Below are 18,433 nucleotides of genomic sequence, written 5' to 3' on the forward strand. Positions count from 1 at the left end.
GCAACACTAGGGTCATATCAACAAAACAAAACAAATCCTATATCCTTGTCCAAACATGAAACATTGCTTTAGAGGCAGAATTGGTTGAGTTAAATCTCAGTGGGCGGAGCCAAAAAGCCACTTTTTCAGAGTGCAAGCTAGCAAATTTGTAGAAACTCTGGTGATAATGTAGCTTGAAAATATAAATATAAGTGTTATAAGAGAGGAGGAAGCCAATATTATGAAGTCTTGTGCTCTGCTACTAAATGAAAAAAAAAATCTAACCATACAAGTCATCTAGGTTTAGCTAGATAGCCTAGCTGACATTCCAAGTTCAAGCTAGCCATACTAGCCTACAGCTATCTAGGTAAGATAGTTAGCTGGCTGCTGACATTCCAACATCATGAATGCCATGGTCATGATTGAATGAAAAACAGAAGTTATTCCATGTGTTTTTTTCTTTATATTTTGTGATTCAAGTTTGCCAGTTAGCTAACTCGCGCTCACAAAAACTGGTTCTTTGGTTCCGCCCACCGAGGTTTAACTCAACCAGTGAGATTATTTCTGCCTCCTAAAACTCCAATCAGCATAGTGAATCTTACAGGTGTCAATCATGTTTTATACAACGAGAAAAGTTGTTGCCAATCAGCACTCCTATTCTTCACCCATACCTCATATAAACCTGAACTTGTAGTCATCACATATCTGCAGTATAAACAAGAGACATACAGCGGTTCCAGCTCTGCTTCTCAAGGTTCCTGCATTTCACAGATTAAGTATCAGTCTATTCAACTGTGCCCTTCAGTACATCATTCATCTTTGAATGAAAAACGTCAGTGCTGAGCGCTTTCCCTGAATCATTTACGACACAATAATTCACAATGTCCTCACTGGAAAAGAGAGAAGTGCTTCTGACATAATGCACAACTTGTAAACGTTAGACCTTCGTTTGTCCATATCGTCCATTTCCGAGACGACCGAGCTTCCACGAAAGCTGTATAACTCAAATGTCTGCGTCGGCGTAATCATTAGCCAAACCCATCAGGAGTTATGAGCGGTGAACCGGTAAGTCTGATGATTGGTGGAAGTTGTGGAAGAGGGTTCAGCGCGTGCATCATGTTCCTCGGTGGTTTGAAGAGTGCGATGATGAGGAAGATGATGATGATGAAGTCCCCAGCGATAACCAACTAGTTCTCTAATCATGTCTGTTGAGGGTTGAGGGTTTCCTTCCCCATGGGCTCTCACAGTGCATTGACATGGGACGTGTGTGTGTTCATTGTGCTGAGTTGTAGTGAGTATCTTGTATTTGTACACAGGTGCTCAAAGTGTTCATTTACACTGAGAAATCCTTCATTTTACAGAGAGATAGTCAAAACAAATCTGATTCCAGTCCCTGTAAGTTTAGCTAAGGACTCATCTGCGCTCTTTGCCATAATCAACCTTCTTTTGTTTACTTTTGGGGTCTTTTGCTAATAGTTTTTACAGTAGAGATAGACAGGAAAGATTAGGCGAGAGAGAGAGGGATGACATGCAACAAAGGTCCTGGGCCGGATTCGATATTGAGGTTATGTGGTATGCGCCTTAGACCAGTGGTTCTCAACGTGGGGTCCGGGCACCACTAGGGGTCCTTGAGGGGGTTCCAGGGGGTCCCCAGCAAATTGATGAATTGTTAAACTTCAGCATTATTTCATTTACAAGAAGTTAACACAATTAGAGAATGTAGAAGAATGACTGTTTTGATCATAGTTTCACTGTTATCTCTCTACCTGCAAAACAGACAGTCATGGGATTCTGGACAAAATCTGTAAAATATGTGACAATAAAAATACTTCAGATCTCATCAAATGGGGGTCCGTGGCTCTAATATGGACTAAATCAGGGGTCCTTGACATGAAAAAGGTTGAGAATCACTGCCTTAGACAACTAAGCCACCAGGTTGCCCCCATAATCTACCTTCTCTGATGTAATTCACCTTCTCTGGTATACCTAGTAATTTACCTTCTGTCCTCTCTTCATGGTAGGACACATGAACAAATAGCTGAATATGAATATGAGCCTTTAGTCCAGAATGCAATTTTTCTCTCAGTTCAGGAGGAACTGCTGGCTATCCGATTTCAGCAGCATCCGTCTCCTTCTACCCGCAAACCCCCTCGCGTCTTGAGCTTGTTTCCCATAGTCGTTTCAGAGTACGTTCTCGCTCCCAACAAACACCTGGAAGAGAACCGAGGAGGCGTCGTTCTCACCGAACTACATGAGTAAACGCTCCAGACATGGCTTGGTGCGAACGAGTGCACACACACCTCTCTCTCCTCGGTGTGAAGCCCCGGAGGGTTTCGGAGCCGTAACTAGCAGTAACTAGCTACACAAACAAATATAATCGTCCCCCGGTGCCGCCGACTGCTGCCATGTGACTCCGTGACGCTCAGACAGGCTCGGGGATGAGCATTAGCGCTGACATCACCATCACGGTTCAACTCCTGTAACTACCAATTACCAGAGATAGAGCGTGTGTGTGAAAAAAACACACACACACACACACACACACTTCCAGGGTAATTCATTGCGTGTTATTAAGAGCTGCAGCGAGATATTTAAAGCCTCTTTTCAGCTCAGCGTTGATGGGTGTTGAAATGAGCTTTGCCCTGGGAAGGAGACACGCAGTGGAGTCGGTGAAAAGGGGCCAAATGCATCATCATTCCCTCTCAATGAGCCAGTCAGTCAGTCAGAGGGGCAGATGCTCTCATCGAAACGGGGTTAAGAGTCTCCAGCTGCTTGTCTTCCTGCCTGTAGTAGCACATGTCAATACAGTGCGTCAGGCAATCAATGAGGTGTAGAATGTGAATGAGCGTTGAATATGAATGAGGCAGCTTACTCACTCTAATTTGCTCTCATCGAAAAAAAAAGAACTCCTCTATTTCTCTTGTGCCTCTCCTTCGCTCTTGTGTTTATTTTCCTAGCTTTTCTCCCTCAGATGATCCCTCTGTGGCAGAGTGGGTGGGGTGGGGACTCGAGTCGATTTTAACTGCCTGAGACTTGACTTGATGCATGAAGAGAAGACTTGAGACTCGACTTGACTTGGGTTCTGGTGACTTGGGACTTGACTCTGACTTGTACTTTGATGACTTGAAAAGGTTTCTAAAGTCTTGACTTGAGATCTTGTGTTTGTGTAAATGACTTAGATTGAAAGTGATGAGATTTGTTCCAGCAGATGACAGAATTTAAATTCTGTTTTCTGAATTTGTATGGAATGATTGAATTTATTGAAGTTGAAACTGATTACAGAAATCAAACTCATGATGCTCTTACCAAGTTTTTATCCTATTAAAACCATATTGCATTGAAAAGTCCTAGATATTTAGTTTTCTTTAAGATATTAAATTGATACTGGACTCTTGAATTGTTCTGACTTCAGGAAACGACCCCAAAATGCAAAGTTACGGCAAAGAGCCCAGACAAGTCCATCATGCTTAGCTGAAGTCACAGGAACTGGATTTGGATTGAGTCTTGCTGATATCAGAATCAATAAAATCAATCAGAGTCAATTAAATCGACAACATGTACAACAACCTACATGAATCTGCAACAATATCACAGACAAATTCTTGTTTTTTTTGTTGTTTTCTCATAAGTTTTTTTTATAGCAGAGCAAATACAAAACTTTAAATGACTGCATTTCCTTATTCAAAACATAATATAGGAGGCATTCATACATTCATGCTTCATATATTCATACAGAGATTAAGATTCAGAAAATGTATGTTCTATAAAAAGCTGTTAAGTGCAGTTACGGCCGTTTCGCACCAAATTTAATCTAGTTTTTCACTTGCGTCTTCTGAATTTTCCCCTCTATTTTTATTTTGTTCACAAATGTGTTCTTTTGACCATCAGATAGAGCTCAACAAATGATATATAATAATCATTTTCAGCCAAAATGTCACTTAACGCCACTTTCACACCAAAACCTCTAGTGATTCTGATATCAACAAGCCTCATTAAACTGCGACAGAGGTGTACAGTTCTGTAAATTGGAAAAGAAATGTGAATAAATGGAGTGATTGATATTTAGCTGTGTTCTGGTTCACCATAATACATACTGACATGGACTGAAGTAGAGTCCTAATTGAAAGAAACGGCTGGCACACACGTCATCCCTGGATAATAATCATTAGAATCCATTATGCACAAACCAGTGTCTGTCATCTTCACACTAGAGCTCACACAGAAATAAACCACTTGCCTACTGTATTAAGATACCGACTGGGTGTAGTAACCCCTTGCTGTTATTTATCAAATTACAGTATAACAGCTGGTCTTGCAATATGCACATCCACAGAATACAAGCATTTTCTGTTGTTCTTTTGCTGTATCGTGCCTTTTGCTGCTGATAAAGAGTGTAAACCGGAGCGTTTGTGTAGGAGATGTTGATGATGTTGCTTTCTGTCATAGGATTGCACTGCGATCATGAGACATACAGATTTGCTAGGTTTGTGAAAGGATGTGGGGGGAAAAAAGCCTGTCCTAATGTCATATTACTTGACCAGGGAGTAAATATCAACGTACAAAATCCACCGTTCCCCAGCCCTTTGTGTTACGACACACCGATGTAACAAACATCCTAAATCCGCAAGTCTCCATGAGTTCAGTTTGGTTTGGTTTGCGTCTCCATTGATTAGCCAGCTAGCCAAAGAACAGCAGGATTTAAAAATAACAAGCGCATGTCACACACGTCTCCAATTCGCATTTACGTTCACTAACACTAACACAAGAAAAACCAAACCGCTGCGAGCTCGTCTTACAACCAAGGTGCACGAACTGGAAAAAGCTAGAAAGGAAGAACAAATTCAGCTCCTGTTGGAGGCTGATGGATGCTCTACAAAACCATCTTTACTAGGACAGCAAAAACTTTTCCAAAATGACTACATTAGTAGACCATTCAGAAAATTCAGTGTCACCTTCACCTGATGAAGGCTTTCTCGCTTGTCTTTATAGACCAATGAAGACATTTTTCAGAGCATCCATTGGCCTACAAAAGTAGATGAATATGTTCTTCCTTTTCACACCAACAAAGCAGCCAGGTGTGATGGTTAACCAGGTTTGTCTGGTTTCTGCAGACTGTGCTTAGAGATAGTTAAGTGGTTGAGTTAAGAGTCCGCTGCCTCTGAAGCCACCGGCCGAGGCTCAAATCAGGGCTTTCTGAATAAAGAATAAACCGCACTTTCACTCCCAAAAAACACAAAAAAAGACAATAGAGGCGTTGGCTGTGAACCGGGCTGGCCAGCAGGCGGCGCTACGCCTCCAGGAGGACGTGCCAGCGGCAGACCTGCTGTCCTCGGCTCTCCTTCATGTCCTGCCAGTGGAGCTGCTCCTCCTCGCCGCTGCTGTTCTGGCCCAGGGCGACCCAGCCCACCATCTCCTTGCGCTTCATGCTGCGGCGGTTGTAGATGGACACCATGAGCGTGACGTCCGACAGCTGGAACAGCGCCACCTGGAAGACGAAGGTCTCCTTGTAGACGGGGTTGGGCTGGCCGCGCCGCACCGACGTCTTGCACCGCGAGATCTCCTGGCCCACCGAGTTCAGCAGCGTCAGCCTGCCGTAGGTGTCTGGGTGCAGGAGAGGAGAGGAGGGAAATACAGTGTCAGTCAACAAGAAGATGCTCTTCACTTGCAGGTGTGTGTGAATGTGAACCCTGCAGTCTATTGGGTGTCTTACTGGCAATCTAAATAAAGCTTATTTTACTGTTGCACTGACTGTAAATTACTCTGGATTGGAGGGTTGGAGGATTGAAGGATTTTTACTTGCGTATATATGGGGAGTGTGTGTGTTTGTGTGTGTGTGTGCACATGTGGGTATGACAGTTGCTCTCGTAATGATTTCAGATTACGGGCTACAAAGCAACAAGATGTCAATCATTTTCAATGGGAGCGACATGAAGCTACAAACTCCAGCACGTAAAATGCAGCAGCTACAAACTGAAGTTCAGCCACTTCAACTTTTTTCCACGCTCTGATGATGCGGTGAAGCACGAACCAATCAGAGAAGAGGGAAGGTAGCGACGGGTAGTTATATTTCCATTATAGTGTTTACTTGATGAATTATTTCAATTAACAAGAACAATTATTTTCCAAATAAAATGAAAACAAGACAAAAACAAAGCTGTGACCTGGGCAACACTTTTCTGCTCACTTGGCGAAAATGTGGCTTGGTACGCCAAACCGTTTTGTAGCTTTTGTAGCCCGTAATGTGAACATACCATGAGTCACTCTAGACAGAGCTTTACCTAAATACATAAATGTATAAAAATGTATATGTAATGGATGCAAAATGCGGACCTGGTGGTCTGTTGATGGCCAGGTTGCGGAAGTGGCTGCCCTTAATGAGCTCCACTGACATGCGTCCTGTGGTGGCGTTGTAGGAAAGGCCCACCAGCAGCTCCGGGACGCCGCCGTGGGTCAGGGACTGGGTGGAGGAGGCGCTGTCGCTCTGGGACACGGCAGACAGGCTCAGCTGGGAGTCCACACTCTGAGGAGACACAAGAAAATACATGAGAGCTAAAGGAAAGCAGTGATCTCTAACAGTGGCAGATCCTCTGCTACTGTTACAGATCATCATCACCATTTTAAGGTCACCACATTCCCTCAACCTGCCTCGTCTACTTCTACTTCAGTTAGTGATTTCCTACATTTCCCAGAATGCCTTTGGACAACCCCCAGAGAACGGGCATGAACTTGTTCCATTTAGCTGTGAGTGGAGTAAAGTTAGCTTGATACTGGATGTTGGATATTCTGTGGATATTCATTTTTCCACCTTCAAAAACTCGTAAAAAACAAACGTAAAATCACATTAATGGATATATTTGTGATCTTCTTCTCAGCGATGTTCTTGTATATTCACAGCAATTATACTAATGTCTCAAAATGAAAGTGGTAATGAGGTATTGAAGTTATAATGCGACACGCAGCACCTTTAAGAGCCATTTAACATTCTCATAAACGCTGCCAGTCTATTCTCCTCTTGGTTTTTGGAAGAAGCTCTCTCACCTTCAGGTTACTCCGCGGCTCCAGAACCAGCGTCGTCTCCATCGTGCCTCCGTCCGGGTCGAGCCCGCCCAGCCGCAGCACCTTCTCCCCCATCATGCGCTCGCGGGACATCCTGCCCCCGAGGGCGTACAGCCGGAACCTGACGGCCGACACCGGCAGGTCGGACGGCTCCAGGCGCGAGAAGCGGAACGTCTCGTTGAAGTGCGGCAGCGAGCCTTTCTGGACCGACGTCTTGTGGCGTTGCTTCTTGGAGGGCAGCAGGACCATGTGCACCTGCCAGGAGTCCATCCCGCTGCGGGCCTTGTCGGGGATGTCTCTGGCCGCCACCACCGACACCAGGAGCTTCTCCGAGTCGGGCCGGTACTCCAGGGACAGGACCAGGTCGCCGCATTTGGAGATGGGGGGTCGGGGGGAGGAGCTGACCGGTCGAGACGGGACTTCTTCTTGGGGCGGGTGCTCTTGCTAAGAAGGTAGAACATATAGAAAGTAAAGCTTATTTATGTAAAAATGATAGAAAACAGAAATAAGAGGATTTCAGATTGTACAGGTGAGACTAAAGAAAAACCCAAGGACTTATAGGAGTACCTCAAAAGAAAAAAGTCCAGGTGACAACCAGTGAAAGAACAGAAATATCATACTATAAAGCAAGGAATCTCTGTCTGTGTGTGTCCTTCGCATATCTCGAGAACCGTTCGTCCGATCTACTTCACACTTGGCGGGTGTATTGCTGGGGACCCAAGGCCGTGCAGTATTGGATTGGACACGCGTTCAATATTAATAAACTTTGAATAAACAAGCGAACAGCGCTCTGTGCAGCAGCGGGGCTCAAAGCAAGCGACTGGAAGCGCAGTGTTGAGTGTGAAGTTGTTTGGATGAGTGGTTCTCGAGAAAGCTGCAATCGGCCCGTTCCGAACAGGCATGTTTTGAACGGGCACTGCACTAGTTGACATAATAATCCAAACTAAGTACTATTCTCTGGAGCAATGGTTCTCAATGTGCCATCGAGGCCCAAGAGTCTGCAGGTTTTGATTACAATCAAACACTACAGCAACCGATTTCACTTATTTGCGCACCTTCAACAATGGAACTAATCAGTGAAATCACCTGCTGTAGTGTTTGATTGGAATAAACACCTGCAGACCTTTGGTCCTCGATGTCACATTCAAGTGTTCATTCCACCCTTCATTAGGTGTTTTATTTATTTTTCACATAGTGCAAGGATAACATAAAAAATAGTAGCATGGTGAGTTCCAATTCAATTCCTGGAGTTGGAAATTAATGTGAAAGTCTCCCAGCTGTAAGGAAACGTATGAATTAAATTGGAATGACAGCAAACAAAATTGAATTCCATTAAATTCCATTAAATTACGAGTTTGTCTTGACTCGCTAAACATTATAAATGAAACATTATGAATCAAATAAAAGATATGAAGTAAGAAAAAAACAAAAAAACCCCCACAGAATTCACAGAATTTTATTGAACAAATTCCAATTCCAATTCCTCAGCTGAATTGGAACTGATGAGTTCATTCATGAATTGTCCCCAACCCTGGTTTCTGTGTACCATGTGCGTAAAGCCTCTGCTACTGACATTGATTAGGAAAGCTCTTGAATGAGGAAAGAGCTATTGGTACAGGTGACAATGAATTCAGGAAAGCTACACAAAGAAGGCGTTGGGCTACATGTTCTTGTTCAAAGGCACCTAAGTGGTAGATGTCGTGGGTTAGAGCATTCCTGCCTCACTTCCAACATCATCCCAAGGATTCCAACTGATGACCTTCCAGCCACAAGCGTACTTCTCTAACAATCACTATATTGCCCACACTCTGGCCTTGCCGCGGTCTATTTACAGTATATATCTTCAACAATCGGCTGAGATGTGAATAGGAAGGCAATGGCCCCCAGATGAGCAAAGGCAAACAAACAGTCCCTGCTCGTTGGTACATTGATTCCTTCCAGCCCATATGTTCCCAGAGCGAGCCGCGCTAACGATAATCTTATCAGCTCAATGAATAGACTTGCCCTCCGCTATGGAAACTAGAGGTTCATTGGGAGTTCTACTAAGATCAGAAGGGACCCAATAAGTACCTTAGGGCAGTGGTTCTCAACGTTGGGTTCCGGGGACCACCAGGGGTCCTTGTGGGCATTCCAGGGGGTCCCCAGCAAATTGATGAATTGTTAGATTTCACCATTATTTTATTTACTCTCTCTCTCTCTCTACCTACAATACAGATAGTAATGGAATTCTGGACAAAATCATATCTAACAATAAAAATATTCACAGATTTGGGTCCGAGAGACAAAATCTCATCAAATGGGGGTCCGTGGCCCTGAAGTGGACTAAACTAGGGGTCCTTGATGTGAAAAAGGTTGAGAATCACTGCCTTAGGGTTCCTCGCTAGAAAAAAATACCCCTAAAGCATTCCTTGAAGATTGACTTATTAGTTAGAGAGTCACAGGTTTGATCCCTATATCAGCCAAGGTGTGTCCATCAACAGCCACATGTCAGTTAAATATCTAAATTAAATGCTTAAAGTTGCAGGTTCTTGAAAAAGCCCTGTTATGCTAGAGGTTCCTGGAAGAACCACCCCGTCTGAAGGGGTTCTTCATGGAACCTTCCGGGGTTTTCCTGCGGTTGCAATCTGGAGATCTCCTTAAGCTGAAGCCCATTTTCTAAATTTTTTTTATGTGTACAGGTTGACAGAACCTGAGCAGAAATCCCTCCTCCCCCACCCCCCGAAGTATACCTTCTCATACGGTCAGCAAACACGACATCGATTGTGTCGCTGTGTTGACAGAGCGGGTCGCCGAGTGTCGGCGTTGACATGGCAACCGCACAGGAGATAAGATAATGACCGCGCTGTGGCTCCGGTCTATTGAACACACAGGTCAGGAGGTCGGCGCATCAAGAATACACTCACAGAGCTTTTCACCTGATTAACACTGATACAGACACAGGCTGCACACACACACTGAGCCAGGGATATTTGCTATACGTCTTCTTCTTCTGTTGTTATTATTAGTAGCAATAGTAGTAATAGTGGAAGTAGTAGTAGTAGAAGTGGTAGTAGTAGTAGTAGCGGCATTACTACTAGCAATAGTGTTTGTTGTAGTAGTAGTGGTAGTAGTTATAGTAGTAGTAGTAGCAGTACTGGTAGTAGTAGTGGTTGTAGTAGTAGTAGCAGTATTAGTAATAGTAGTAGTACTGGTAGTGGTGGTAGTAGTAGTAGAAGTGGTAGTAGTAGTAGTAGCAGCATTAGCAATAGTGTTTGTTGTAGTAGTAGTGGTACTAGTAGTAGTAGTAGGCTAGTAGTAGTGGTAGTAGTTATAGTAGTAGTACTGGTAGTAGTAGTGGTTGTAGTAGTAGTAGAAGTGGTAGTAGTAGTAGTAGCGACATTAGCAATAGTGTTTGTTGTAGTAGTAGTGGTACTAGTAGTAGTAGTAGGCTAGTAGTAGTGGTAGTAGTTATGGTAGTAGTAGTAGCAGTACTGGTAGTAGTAGTGGTTGTACTAGTAGTAGTAGCAGTATTAGTAATAGTAGTAGTACTGGTAGTGGTGGTAGTAGTCGTAGTAGTGGTGATTGTACTTGTAGTAGTAGTAGTAGGCCCTAGTAGTAGTAGCAATAGTAGTAGTGGTAGTGGTAGAAGTAGTAGTATTACTTGTAGTAGTGGTAGTGGTAGTAGTAGTGGAAATAGTAGTAGTTGTGGTTGTAGTAATAGTACTAGCAGTGGTATAATATAGTAGTAGTAGCAGTCATAGTAGTGGTAGTAGTATAAGTACTGTTGTAGTAGCATTACTAGTAGTAGTAGTAGTAGTTTACTACTACGTCTTCTTCTTCAGTTGTTATTATTAGTAGCAGTAGCAGTAATAGTGGAAGTAATAGTAGTAGAAGTGGTAGTAGTAGTAGTAGTAACAGCAGTACTACTAGCAATAGTGTTTGTTGTAGTAGTAGTGGTACTAGTAATAGTAGTAGGCTAGTAGTAGTGGTAGTAGTTATAGTAGTAGTAGTAGCAGTACTGGTAGTAGTAGTGGTTGTAGTAGTAGTAGTAGTAGTAGTAGTAGCAGTATTACTAATAGTAGTAGTACTGGTAGTGGTGGTAGTAGTAGTAGTAGTGGTGATTGTACTTGTAGTAGTAGTAGTAGGCCCTAGTGGTAGTAGTGGTGGTTGTAGTAGTAGTAGGCCCTAGTAGTAGTAGCAATAGTAGTAGTGGTAGCGGTAGTAGTATTACTTGTAGTAGCAGTAGTGGTAGTAGTAGTAGTGGAAATAGTAGCAGTGGTGGTAGTAATAGTAGTAGTTGTGGATGTAGTAATAGTACTAGTAGTGGTATAATACAGTAGTAGCAGTCATAGTAGTGGTAGTAGTATAAGTACTGTTGTAGTAGCATTACTAGTAGTAGCAGTAGTAGCATTTGCATTAGTATGAGTGTCGGCTTAGCATTTGCACTAACATCAGTATTAGTATTTGCAGTAGTTGTAGCAGTAGTAGTATTCATAATCATGGTAGTAGTATTATCAGCACCAGTACTAGCTCTAGCTGCAGCATTAGCGGTGTAGTAGTATTATATAACTGCATAAATAGACAACGTGCCTCTGCCGTGTCTTTTACCGTTCCAGCGCTCCAGCCTCATTTGCTATTTATCAAGTGTTTCAAGATGTCAGTATCTCCCTGTGTTTCCACGGATGTGTGTGTGTGTGTGTGTGTGTGTGTGTGTGTATGAAAGTGAGTGGGAGGTATTTACTGCACAGATTGCTCCCAATTTCAAAGTGTGATTTGGTGACTGAGAGGTTGTTACATTCTACATTCTCTCTCTGTCACATGCACACACACACACACACACAGACAAAAACAGACACATAGAAACACACACATTCACACAGACATACACATATACACTTGCACGCAAACACATACACACACACACACAAAACACTCACACCAAGACACGAAAACTCAAACACACAAACTGACACACTGACTGCATCCTGCTTAACCATCAACAACATTCTCTCACCCACACACTCATTTAAACACATTTACACACAACACACACACACACACACACACACACACACAGTTTTCCTGTTCCCCTCCCAGACAGCTGATTATTATTCATGAGCTTCTGTTTTGTTAGACAACGCAGCGCGGCGAAGGAAATATCAACTATTTATACAAAACCCAGAGGCCTCAATAAGCCATGTTTGATTTGCTTCATCCAATATGAACCTGAAAGGATAATATGGCAGAGCAAAGTGATAATCCTCTCACATCACACTTTCCAGCTGGGTGAATTATGATACCCAGTGAAGCATGATGGGAAGCAGCCGGGCTGGGGTCAACTCACTGACCCCATTAAGAAATCTGTGACCTTTACCTTATCTCCTCCCACACAAGTCTCTCTGCTGAATACAACTTGCAAATTAAACTCCAACTCAACTGAAACATCTTCTCCCTCTCAAACACTCTTTGGCTGTAGCATAACCAAGGCAGACATTGTTTGTTGATGTATTGTTTAATGTGAAAAAGTGTGACAACTAGGGCTGAACGATTTTGAAAAAATATCTAATTGCGATTATTTTGACTGATATTGCAATTGCGATATGATTTGCAATATTAGAGGAAATGATCATTTTTACATAATTATTCTCATTTTCATTGAAAAACGTATTAAAATGATTATGGTGTGATTTTTGCGGGGATCTGTACCAAACAAAGATGTTTTCTTAAGTCTGTAGAATATGATGTGTAGGCCAGGACATCTCTGCAGCACCACAATATTTAAATGGTATTTTGACACATTTCGCCTTTAACAAATATTGCGCCTCCTGCGATTTGAAAATTGCAGTAGGCCATATTGCGATTTCAATAAAATTTTGATTAATTGTTCAGCCCTAGTGACGACTGGCAAAAAAAAACACTCTGTTGATTGGATGATGAAGAAAAACTGCGGTAATATTCTCGCAAATATTACGGAGATTGGTCGAATGAATCTGAAATCTCAAAATCCTGGAGGGACTGACTCAGCTAAATTGCAAAATGTAAAATCATGAAAACACAAACATTAAAACTTTTGCACACCTGAATGTTCCCAAGGCAAGTTCGTTAGAAAAGGATGAAATTCGGCATTTGAAAGGAAAAAACTCCCGCACACTGTCCAATTCACGTTTAATTAAATCGATATTATTAAGAACAACGTTTCAGAACAACGACCTTCCTCGCTACAAACACTTTGTACCGAAAAAATGTTCCTAATAAAATCAGTTTAACTGTAAGTGAAGCGGACAGGGTGAAGCGGGAGCTTTTTCCTGGTAACTTCGGGAGGAAAGAGACCACATGTCCGCAAATTCAAACCAAGACAAGGAACGATGGTGAGTGACAGGAGGAGTGATTGACAGGCCAGAGTCCCGCCTCCTGCCTCAGACCTCTCCTCATTGGTCAGATGGGTTTCCACACCTTTCACGGTAACACTTTACAATAAGGGTACATTAATTAAGGATTAGTTAATGCTTAACAAGTATTGTTCATGTTAACTAAGGTATTAATTTATACATTATTTAATAGTCATCTTTATAAACTATAAATAATGTATAAATTAATACCTTAGTTAACATGAACACCATTACTAAATGATTACCAGACACATTAGTTAACTGTTAATTAAGGGTTAGTTAACGCTTATTTTGCAATGAGAATAGCAGAGGATTCTGACATGTTATGAAATTACCAGTTACCAGTTACTTAGTTACAGATTACCCTGTAATCTGTGTAAGTGCTACCAAGTTACCTACTGCAGCTTTAAAATATCATAAACCTGGTTTTCCTGGATTTTCAGGCCGCAGTACCTCGGGGCTCCAGGTGGAGGAGCTGTCCGTGGGCTCGTTGTTGTTGTCGTAGCCCTGCTGGTCCACGGCCGTCTCCATGTCCACGCTGCCGTCTGCGGCCTGCAGGCTCAGGCTGGGGGTGGGACTGGCCCCGGGGCCCGGCGACCCGTCCCCCAGTGGGCCCCCGGGGCCCTCGGGGCCGACGGGCGTCTCCAGCGCGGCAGTCGAGGCCTTCTCTTTCTCCTCAGCCCCGTAGGACAGAGGGTCCTGGAAGCCCTCCTGTCTGCTCTGGGCGTCCATGTCTGTGGGAAGAGGGGGGGAAGGGGGGGAAGGGGGGGGGGCAACAGGGAGTGAAATTTCATGAAATGAGCACGATGTCTTGAGAAACGAAGAGTGAGAGAAATACATTTTCCCGCCATGAAAGGATTACATGAAGGAGACACGACTACAAACAGAAATAGCGCAGTGGAAAGTAATGGTGCGTTTTCACAGGGGCATCATTTCACAGGAGGGATCACGCTGCTTCCCAGTATTGGACGCTTGATAGGCGTGCTTCCATATTGGTTCCTCGCTGCACCTGATTGGACGAACGCTGTCACTCTGCCTCCGGATTTCAAGCGAACGTTCTCTTATATTATGAAAATAGTTCACCGAAATGTGTTTCTGAAAACATTTGAGGCGAGAAATAAGCCGTGCAGTTGCTGAATCTGTCTTCATTTTAGTTTCGTGAGGCGGCGAGTCACGCTGGACACCCCTGATTTGCATAAAGTAGCCTAGACCTCAACTTTATTCAAATGTGGAGCGGCCAACGTGACGCCCCGTCTCTTGGGGGCGCTACCAGAATGCATTGCACGGCTGCTTATACAGAAAATGAATGGGAAGCGCGGAAATGACGGATCCTGTGGAAACGTACCATAAGGCTGTGGAGGTCGGGGGGGTGGGGGTGGGGGGGTGGTGCATTTACTTTCAACTCCGACGACCCAGGTTCGAGTCCCAACTCATTCCACAAAGATTTCTACTGAGTGAAAAAACTGAAGCTTTTCTTATTTAACCATGACCAAAGCCTTTCCCTAACCTTAACCAAACTGTTTTAGCTGCCTAAACCTAACTGCAGCTTTAACCCTAACCCTAATCTAAAATGACCAAAAGTCATCCACCGTATTATATTCTGGGATGTATACCGAGAAGTATACTCTATGGGGACAATTTGTATATCTTAAGGGTATTATTGTTAATTGCAAGGAAAATGATAACTATTTCCTGGTTGCAAAATCAACCCCCTACAGTGGAACAATGGACTAAGAGACTGAGACAGGTGAACACTATGGAAGAAAAGACTGCACAATTACAAATGAAAAAGGATATTTTTGTGCGGAGATGGACACCTATAATTCTGTATATGGCTGAATAGAAGAATACTTTACAAAAAAAAATATATATATACCTATTTCTCTTATTATCCCTTATTTATTTTTATTTTATTTTATTATTATTACTATTTTTTTTTTTTTTGCTTGCGATATTCTCTTGAAATAATGTCTTTTCCCTCTTAAAAACTCGGTAACTTCGTAACCGAAAATGTTGGATGAGCTTGGCTGTCAAGGAACGTTCAAGATTGTACGTGATTGTATGTGATCAATGTATTATTCTGATACTAAATAAAATAAGTTCATAAAAAAAAATTAAAAAAAACCCCTAACCTTAACCAAAGTTGTTTTACTTGCCAGGTGCCTGTGGAAACACCAGAAACCTCCTCTCTTGACGCCCGTCAGCATGACAAAGTTCATTCTTACCGTTTTACAGTCTGTTGACAGTCAGATGTGAAGTGACATCTCATCTCTCTTGCTTATCTCCTGCTCTATACTGTCTAATTTAGGCCGGGACGTCTTTAAAAGAAGAAGCCGTTCAGTTTAGCTCCTTTTGTAACAGAGGTGATATTGTGTCGTTTGTCAAACCTTGGCCTTTTCCTGAGACAGAAACGCTCAGTACAGGCCGTACCTCAGACAGATCAATAGCAATTAACTCCAATTCAGCGTCATTAAGACCGGTCTGACTGTTATATCAATGGCTACATAGAGTGCTCACCATGGCAACAGGCTGAGGTGAGTCATCAGTGTGTGTGTGTGTGTGTGTGTGTGTGTTCCCTACTTCAATTGGAAGTTATGTCACAACGCCGCTCACATGTTGGTTAATGACAGCCAATCCACAGCGGGGAAACTAAATAACAGCTGGGTCACCAAGACATAGTGATCAGCCTGACAATATCAACCAATCACTGACTCACCTAAAGCGGGGGTGGGGTTGGGGTGGGGTGGGTGGGGGGGTCGGGGGGCTGTCTCATTAAGGAATAATGAGATAGGCAGTGGGTTGGTTAACACTGTACTTTACATTGACATTACTCCAGTGTAGTAAGCTGTATATTAAAGCTGCAATATGCAACTTTTTCCACATTAAAATAATAAATGAATACAGTATATTGTCCATCATCTGTAACTCTGTGTTCTGTGTGTCTTGTGGGCGGGGCCAGAGGTGAGCTAGCTGTGTCAATAGAGAGCCTAAGCCCCTCCCCTTCCGCTGTCCACCATGGGACCTTATTTCGGAAAAAATATGTACGATAGTCAACGGCGAGAGACAAATAATTGTTTGATCCCGTTTGAATTGTGCCATGAATTACACATATGATGTTTTGTCAATTTAAAAGATAATTTTGCAAGTGAAGAAAGTGTCAGTTTGTGGTAAAACAGTAAAGTAACGTTTAGTTTAGTGTTTCAGGCTCAGTGAACTACATCTCTGTCTCACCGACTCCAACATGAAGGAAACATAGGAAACACACAGCATGGCGTTAACGTTAGCCCCCACTGTACTGAAACTATCCTAAAGCAGTTTAAACCCGTTCTTCCTGTCTACCTTCCAGGTTGTGTATAATACTCCTGCTGTCTGAGAGGGACTGAGCTTCAGGCTCTGGGCAGCTTGTGGAGAGAGAAAGAGGGTGTGTAGTCTTTCTAATTACGTATTTTCACAGTCTTATACTTCAACAGTTTAACGACAAACTGCGACTTTCTTGACTTGCAAAATTATCTTTTAAATTGACAAAACATCATATGTGTAATTCATGGCACAATTCAAACGGGATCAAACAATTATTTGTCTCTCGCCGTTGACTACCGGACATATTTTTTCCGAAATAAGGTCCCATGGGGGACAGAGGAAGGGGCGGGGCTTAGGCTCTCTATCAAGGTGAGGCTAGCGGCCGCAGAGCAGGAAGTCACAGCAACAACAACAACAGAGGAAAGAAGGAAGAAAAGAAAGAACAGCAAAGCTACACTTTCAGAAACACAGTGAATATCAGCTCTCCATATTACTTTTACTGGAATGAGAGCTCGTTATCTCTAGAAAATTTCAAAAGGAAATTGTCATCACATTTAATTCATGATGTCTAATTATTTTTTGACGTATATATATATATACATATGTATATATATACTGATTGGTTAATTTTTCTGCTCAGTTTGTGTGCTTCTTGTGTTTTTGTTGCATTTTTCTTAATTATGTTAGCTTAGTTTTTTCTTTTTTTTTTTTTTCCTTTTTGTTATTGTTTGTTTTTCTCCTTAAGTTGAGGGGAGGTCCGTTGTATAAGCCTGTGGCTTCTTGACCTCTCCTGTCACATCTTTTATTCTTTTCATTAGCTGGATTTTATGCAGTTTTATGTGTGTGCAAATAATATAAAATAAGATAAAATAAATAAATGGATGGATGAAAAAAAGTGATTAGTAGTAGTAGTAGTCATTTCTGCTCTAAAAATCCATTGTGCTGATATGTAAAATAAAATATGAATCCAATACAACTACTCAAAAAAGAGCGAGGCAGCACATTCAAAACTGGTCAAAAATGACTAGACAACACTCACAGTTTCTGCATCCAGTTATTTTTTCAACAGTTTTGGAAGTGCTACCTCACTCTTTTCTGAGTAGTCGTATCGGACTTGGATGTTTTTTGGCTCAGCAGCATTCCGCAAAAAAACATTTGATTGTCGAAGCGCACTTCTCCGCCTCACAGTAAAATAAAAATAAAGCTTCGGGCCGTTCTTAAGACACCAGAAACCACCAGAGAACAAACAAGTGTCCTAATTAATCTAAAGAGCCAGACCGCTGCTGTCTGTTCACACTGATCCAGCTGCGGAGGTCCAATCAAGCTCAGCCTGCCTGAGCTGTTTACTGCCTCTAATCTGCGGTAAAAAAGGTTATTTTTGGCCTTTTGGCTCGTTTACATGTTGGATTAGCAGAAGATCTCACTGGTTCTCTGTTCAGTGGAGTTTGTGTTTATGAGTCTGCTTACCTGACTGAACGCATTCGATGTTTGGGTTATATAAAGTATAACCCTCTCTATATAAAAGTTACATTTTACCTAAACCTAACCTTAACCAAGTTGTTTTAGTGACCTAAACTTAACTGTTAGCCATCAATCATGTGATCACTGATCTAAATCTTTGTATGGAACCAACTGTTCTCCGACATGGAGACTATAATGTATATTTTGTATGACGTTGTTTTATACGTGATGTACTGTTTGTAAACTTTGCTAATTGTATTGTTTTTAAT

At 42.4% G+C, this 18,433-nt stretch overlaps 1 protein-coding gene across 1 annotated transcript; it reads right to left on the bottom strand.

Annotated features, from left to right (window-relative positions):
• Positions 1 to 5,155: 5,155 nt before the first annotated feature.
• Positions 5,156 to 13,934, bottom strand: LOC139664377 (synaptotagmin-16-like). Its single transcript, XM_071543181.1, has 4 exons — positions 13,857 to 13,934; positions 7,018 to 7,473; positions 6,310 to 6,499; positions 5,156 to 5,580 (listed from the first exon to the last, which is right to left on the bottom strand). Exons 1-4 carry the CDS (start codon positions 13,932 to 13,934, stop codon positions 5,267 to 5,269), a joined length of 1,038 nt encoding a protein of 345 aa, XP_071399282.1. The 3' UTR covers positions 5,156 to 5,266.
• Between the last annotated feature and the right edge of the window lie 4,499 nt (positions 13,935 to 18,433).

Source organism: Centroberyx affinis, unplaced genomic scaffold, assembly GCF_046629955.1.
Source record: "Centroberyx affinis isolate AG114_WGS23_722 - 3 ecotype Tasmania unplaced genomic scaffold, CSIRO-AGI_Caff_v1 ptg004259l_1, whole genome shotgun sequence".
Taxonomy (NCBI): Eukaryota; Metazoa; Chordata; class Actinopteri; order Beryciformes; family Berycidae; genus Centroberyx; species Centroberyx affinis.

Bases quoted from the DNA above. Each gene is read 5' to 3' on its own strand.
- LOC139664377 (XM_071543181.1), bottom strand. From the start codon at position 13,934: ATGGAGACGGCCGTGGACCAGCAGGGCTACGACAACAACAACGAGCCC. The intron at 7,474-13,856 runs GTACTGCGGCCT...TCTTAGCAAGAG, and splicing joins CCTCCACCTGGAGCCCCGAG to CACCCGCCCCAAGAAGAAGT. The intron at 5,581-6,309 runs GTCCGCATTTTG...TCCTGCACCCAG, and splicing joins GGCCATCAACAGACCACCAG to ACACCTACGGCAGGCTGACG.